The sequence below is a fragment of the Schistosoma mansoni genome, chromosome W, assembly GCF_000237925.1.
Source record: "Schistosoma mansoni strain Puerto Rico chromosome W, complete genome".
In the NCBI taxonomy this organism is placed as follows: Eukaryota; Metazoa; Platyhelminthes; class Trematoda; order Strigeidida; family Schistosomatidae; genus Schistosoma; species Schistosoma mansoni.
Window position 1 is genome coordinate 20,873,601 of NC_031502.1, and position 6,964 is coordinate 20,880,564.

Sequence of the window (6,964 nt, forward strand, 5' to 3'; positions counted from 1 at the left end):
CGGGCAATGTTTAGAAGTATGGACTGACGCTACAACTAATCGTAACTGGGTCTAACGTCCGTCAGCTTCTGCGTAGTATAACCAGGCCTCTATGTTAACAAGCTAGGTTAGCATAAGTTAAAAGGTGAGGGAAGTAAAAATTCTGATCTTTGATAGTATGAGTGTCTCTCGTCATAATGAGGATTAAATGTACAAATGAGCCAAAAATTCGAGGATACAATTTTAATATCACTATACGTAAAAATGATATATAATGTTACAACCAGGAACAGTCTTGCATTTTATCGTTTGATGCGCTAGATCACGTTGCGTTCGTCACTATAGATATCACGGATATTCAGGGTTTGACAGCGTTTTGTCTATAACACCTTTATAATCGAACGGTACCGATCCAGTCAAGTCAGGGACGAAAGCATTCGAAGAAATATTTTGAAGATAGCTGATACGTCGAGAAGTATGTGATCTAAGTTGGTTATTGGTGTAAGGGGTGTGTGGCATGGCATACCTAACGATGATCTGGTTTAGACGAGTGACCGGGATCTTCCAGTTATGGTGCGTCTAGTAAAACCGATGAGGTCAGCATCAGTGCTGAAAACTTACAGCACTATTTATTTTGGGGATTCATTTGCCACTGCACATGCTATTTTGTGCTGTAGCGGTTCGTATCTAGCCAATAGGTACTTTGCGTAGTAGGGGAGAATGCAGAGTAGCTTGAATGAGAACTAGAAAACAGAACAGATGAAAAAGTGAGCCGATAACACAATAAGCGGACACAATGCACTTACATTTACTTAGGAAGGTAATAGATACTCAGCAATACCACAAGCCTTCGATAAAGTTAATCTTGAAAGCAAAACTAGAAGCGGATAGTTTAATCCGCCAAATTACTGTGCTTTTAATATCGGGTAGAAATATACGGGGTGCAACCGTAGCTCTGATTGGTTCACTCAAGGCCGTCCTGGAGCTTTCACCATACGTTCTTAGCACACAGTTGTATGTTCTCAGGGAGTAGAGTCAGTACTTCTGTTCATTTCTAGGTTTTCTAAATAATCGCTGTGATCAACAGTAACAGCATCGGTTGTATTTGTATGACTAAACATAGGGAAAGTCGTCAAAGTACTTCGTTGTTTCGTCTTCTGAACTTTGAACTTTTCGTCAAACCAGTAATATGAATCTTAATGTTTACTTGTCTAGAATAAGGTCGTAATATCTTTCGGGCTATCTGCAATAACTGGATGTGTAGCATATCTGGTCTACCTTAATTTGACTCATCACCCTACTGAGGATCTCTCGGCAAGTAGCAACATCAATAATAACCATAAGTCTAACTGGGATTGGTCTTCGAGATGCCACTCTACAACACAGTCTTGTACATTCCTCCCATTGAACCCCCAAGAATCACTGATTTTGATTCCAGCACTTCTCACACTAACGACGACAGAATGAAAATTGCTGAAGTAGAAGCTTGTTTTGAAGAATTTGAGGCGCAACTTTCTAAGGTAAGTTGTTAATTCCTGTGACTCATTTCGTATTAGTGTATAAGTAGTCCCTTAGCGCTTCTCGCTTTGCGTTTAAAGAATTAAAAACGACTAGATAATCTCTTCCTCACAATGTTTTAGTAGTCATATACGAAACTGTGCAGGTGTGTGCATGGTTAAATTGCGGAATCTTATGTAAATTAACGAGTTTGCCGTTCTAATCGTCACCGACCTTTTGTAATAAGTATATAATGAGCACACCTTTCTTGTAAGTACGAGACAAACCGCAACCAGGATACCTATGCTAATTTGTATATTCACGGGGAAAAGGCTGTTAAATGGAATGTCAATTCTCCTTTGAACAAAATACCTTAAAAAGGGTATGTTCGGTCTTTGAAATAGCCGGTGCTCTTTAAACCACTTGTCACTAATCGTAAAATTATTGTTCCGTCGCTTTCTTTAAAAGCGTTGCTGCTCTCTTCATATGCATATTGTACGGTTAACTATCGAGTAAGGGTACTAGTTCTACTTCTCTTACTGTTTACTGCTTTAAGTTACCAAATTTTCGGAAACCATTATGACGCAGATTCCACGACAAATTGTCCTATGAGATATGAACTCGTAGAACTCAAACAAATAGATGGTTCTGCTGATCAAAATATTTTCACAACATCTGATTTCAGTGTGTTAGGTAAACCAATCACTTCTGCAACTAGCACATAGACTTGTGTACTCATGTATGGCTGTACAGCAATCTTCGCAGTTACTGTGAACAATGGTCATCAAAGAAATATTCGTCCCTCTCCTTAATTACTTACATTCTTATTACACCTATCGTTGATGATTTAGGACTCTTTAAAAATATGGTTTTATTGGATTAAAAGTACAAAGACACTACTGACTGAGTTCCGACTAGGGATCTCAATATTTTTGATAGTCTCTTCTAACTCGTAACAAGTTAAATCATCCTAAAAGACTGGTTAGTATTCCACTAAAAAGTTAAATCAAAATGTGAGAATATTAGTCTGAGTCTTGCAAAACCTATAGGTCTTTTGTACGGTCTTGTCTTACATCTTTGACAGGTAACTGTAGTTTCAGTCAATCAGTCACAACGTAGAACTTCGTACGTACATCAGTTCGAGTTGCCATACCACATTAGCATAGAGATGCAGTTGTCGATTCAAATCCCATAGTGGTAGAAGTAGTAAGAGTATAAGCAGTAATCCGAAAGATTAGGGTTTGAAAATGTTATTTAAGGAGTATAATCCAGTCAAATAAATTTGGAAAGAGAAAAAGGATAGGGATATGAATAATTCAGAAGATTAGAATTTGGGAGAACACAAAGCGGGGGTGCACCTGCGCCATTGCAAACGACTTTGAGCCATGTCATTCAAGGTCTCTAACCATCGGTTGTTATCATCTCGCGGATGCCAACCAAGTAGTCTACACCTACCAACATGGCTCAGTCCAATTGTCAGTGACTTCATGGATTTGTGCCACGTTTTGGTTTGGCCGCCCCTAGCTTTCCCCCAACCTACTCCTCTATTATAAAACATCGCACATCGGGACAGTCGGTGGTTGGTTGGGCATACGTAACACATGTCCAGCCATCTCAACTGACCAAGTTTCACTACTTCATCAATCGATTTGCCATCCTTATCTAGTGCCCGTTTCGTATCAACTGCATTACTTACTCTGTGGTCCCAGGATATACGAGCAATACTTTGAAGACACCTATGATCGAATACTAGTAGCCTACGAATATCCTCTACTCTTACCGGCCATGTTTCACTACCATAAAGTAGGACGGAACAAACTGCTGCACAGTAAACCCGTCCTTTGGTTGCTAGACGGATATCTCGCCTACGCCACAAGTGACACAAGTTGGTGAAAGCTAGACGAGCCTTCTGTATCCGTGCTGAGGTTTCGTCACACACCAGACCACAAGGGCTGATGAGTCCTAAGATAAGTGAAGCGGTCAACACGCCCAACTACTTCACTTCCAATCATTAGTTCAGGTGCCGATGCAACCCAATCCTGAAGTAACACTTTGCATTTCGAGGTGGAGAATCGCATCTCGAACATGCCTGCATAATTGCTTAAAATGGTCAGAAGACTGAATTTCGTCAGCGTCTTCATCGAATAGAACTATGTCATCGGCATATTCTAAGTCACTAAGTGAATCTCCTGGTAGAAGTTCAACCGATCTAAATTTAGATGATGAAAGTGTTATCTCTAGAATCATGTCAACGACAAAGTTAAACAAGAATGGGGAGAGTGGACAGCCCTGACGAACACCACTTGAGGTAACCAATTCTGATGACAGTTCGCCATAGGCTCTAACTCGACCAGTTGTGTTCGAGTAGAGAACCTTTTTAAGGTTGATGTACTTCTTTGGTACTCCTTTCACTGACAAACACCGCCATAGAACCTCACGATCAACGGAGTCAAATGCCGCCTTAAGGTCGAGAAATACTACTATTGTGGGACGTCTGAATGTGTGTCAATGTTCTAGAACCTGACGTAGAGTGAATATCTGGTCTATACAACCACATCCAGGTCGAAAACCAGCTTGGTTTTCTCTAGTCTGTTCTTCACGAGCTTTGGTTACGCGTCGAAGTATTATTGAAGCTAATATTTTAGACACTTTATTAGTCAAACTGATCCCTCTGTGATTGTCACAAGAGAACTTTTGTCCTTTTTTATAGACTGGCACAATCGGTGATTGGAACCAGTCAGATGGAATTACGTCCAGTTCCCAGATTCTACCTAAGACCTCAATCAATATTGCTGCTGGTACTGGACGGTCATCCTTAAAAATCTCAGGGGTAAACCTGTCAGGGCCTGCTGCTCTCCCTCGCTTCAGATTTCCTATAGCTTTTTCAACCTCGTAAAGAGTTGGAGGATTTACATTAACTTGCCATTAAGGTCAACTGGGGGTCGTGGGAAACCGAAGTGTGGCTGAAGGTCAATTGAAACGATCCCCAAAGTGTTCTGCCCATCAATCCAATCTCCTGGATTGAGAATGAATGATATGCCCATCTTTATCTGAGATAGTTTCACTAATAGTTGGGTTCCTAATACCGGCTTATTTAACAAGTCTGAATAGTTGTCTGCTGTTACCTATTGCCGTTGCCTTTTCCATCTCGCTTTCGCTACCCACCACTGTTCACGATCAATACGTAAGCTTCTTATTAGCCTTCGCTTAAGCTGACTCCGCTCTTCGTCATGTTCAGAGCCAGGTGGAATGAGTTTTCGAGCATCTATCAGTGCGGTAGATGCTGCTGAGATCCATTGTTTCTCCCTGACTTTATGGTTTACCTTACTAGCGGATATTACTGCTGTTTCCACAGCTTTTCGGATGTCATTCCACGCTGCATCGGGGTGGGCACAACTTACATGGTTGCCTAACTGTTTTTCTAGTCGTTCCTGAAATATATTCTTAGCTTGCCTATCATTAAGTAGAACCCTAAGAGGTTTCCTTGCAGTGTCTTTCCTACGTCCAGTAAGACGCAGACAGATACGTGCTCGCACTAGAGCATGATCTGTATTCCTATAAACATATGTGGTCTACTTGAATGCTTTGTGAAAATGGAGACTTATTGACTAGATGTCAGTCCGCTGAAGTAATTTTTGTCTGGCAACTGGAGTTTTCAATGTTTTCTACTTCACTTAACGAAAATTGAGAATTTTCACTAATTGATCCATCTGCCAGGTACGCGTTCATGTACCTGATATCAGATAACACCTTAAGCACAAGGGCTAGTAATATTACTCAGTTGCCCGAACTGAAATAGGTGAGTCAAGATTGAAACCCGTGGCTTAGTGGATGAAGATCAAACTCCTAAAGCATTGAACGACTGGGTTTAATCGTGACTAAACTTGTGTAACACACGTTAAAACCACTTCATTTGATGAAGTTTGTTAGTTTTATCAACTATTGTATTTTCTTTGTATACTGGTTTTACACTTAACATCGGCATTGTATACTTATAATGCTTCAAAGAATTGCTTAATAAACAATCGGTTTTATAATGGTATGGCTTGTTTTTCCTCCATTACTGGATAGCAGTAAAAATGACTAAACGAAATATCAATCAGTTAAAATGTTTTGTAACTATATTTATGCTTCCTAAGATGTCTCATTACCTATTTTACTGACTATATTTAACCAACAAAACCCACTATAGTTTAATTCATGGGTCTATCGGAGCTAGAACACCATTGAAAACTTGGGAGCACTGGACGGTTGTCTCGCCCCTCAACAGTGAGCGTCCGCGACTCCTCACGCGCAACTCGATCCTAGGACCTTGAGTTTCGCGCGCCAATGCTTAGTCTCTAGACCACTGAAATGGCATCCAAAAATGTTGATGCCTAACTTCAATCGACCCATGATCTTGCGCAACCCTTAATCCATTGTCTGAGGTGGATAACTGTCTCTACCCAACACAGATTGGACTCCACTGGTCACAATTTCTTACTACAGCTTAAGGAGATCCATCTTGAAGCTAGTCATTAGTGAGAATGGTGCTGTAGCTTGGATCGGCTCATGAATTCAACTATTAAAATAACTACAATCTTCGCAAATCCCCACTTTCATAAAACTCACTATTTCAAGGACCACGTTCAAGTGACCTTGCAACTGTTGTTATTACTCGAATAAGCACTTCAAAGTGTTTTATTTCGTTACTTTATACTTGTTCTTTCTCTCTAGAGAGTTTTTCATTCATCTCTTAACAATTCAGTTCCTACGTACTATAATTACACTTGAATGATTCTGTAGTTCTCACCAAATTAATTCTTATGTCATTTTCATAACAATTATTCAAAGTAGGTTTGTGTACTTTTTATTTTTATCTCCAGTTTTGCCATTGTAGTCAATCGAACGATGTTCATAGTCAATGTTGTGTACCTGGAGTTGGAAATTTTACACATCCAGTGAATGAAAGATACCTACGTCGTACTGTAGATGAACAATTAAGAGATCTCACACTTGAAGGTGAACGCAATCGAACACGTGTTGATCGAGATCCTCAGAATAGTAATTTTGATCGAAACTCGATTTCCATCTTACATCGACGTGGAAGATTTGACTCTCACAGAGCTCAAGATTCTGTCACACAATCCTCAAGTGAGCTACCTCAAAATTTTAACGAATCTATGACTGCAGGCGGAATCGCTGAGGCAGAAAGCAGTGATAATTTTCTTGTGGATGAAGAAGAAGCCGAGGCTACCGTTGCAACAGAAGAAGAACTTGACGCCACGGAATAAACCTTTTCGATCTTTGTTATTTAGAATTATTAGGTGTTATTATTTTCCGTTTTGGGAAAGTCATCAACTGATGCTCATGTCAGAGATGTAAATATATATGTAGTAACTTGTTATTATGTTACTGCTTTCTCTTCCGATCCATAGGTCTTCAGACAAACTGGGCCTCATCGTTTGAACTTTTTTGTAAGTTATTACAAATTCGGTGTCCCCTTCTT

At 40.0% G+C, this 6,964-nt stretch overlaps 1 protein-coding gene across 1 annotated transcript; it reads left to right on the forward strand.

Moving 5' to 3' along the window:
* Positions 1–1,346: 1,346 nt before the first annotated feature.
* Positions 1,347–6,749, forward strand: Smp_015510 (hypothetical protein; the record flags this gene model as incomplete). Its single annotated transcript, XM_018788934.1, has 3 exons — positions 1,347–1,499; positions 6,342–6,609; positions 6,649–6,749. The coding sequence occupies 3 exons, from the start codon at positions 1,347–1,349 to the stop codon at positions 6,747–6,749; spliced, it is 522 nt and encodes a 173-aa protein (XP_018654427.1).
* Between the last annotated feature and the right edge of the window lie 215 nt (positions 6,750–6,964).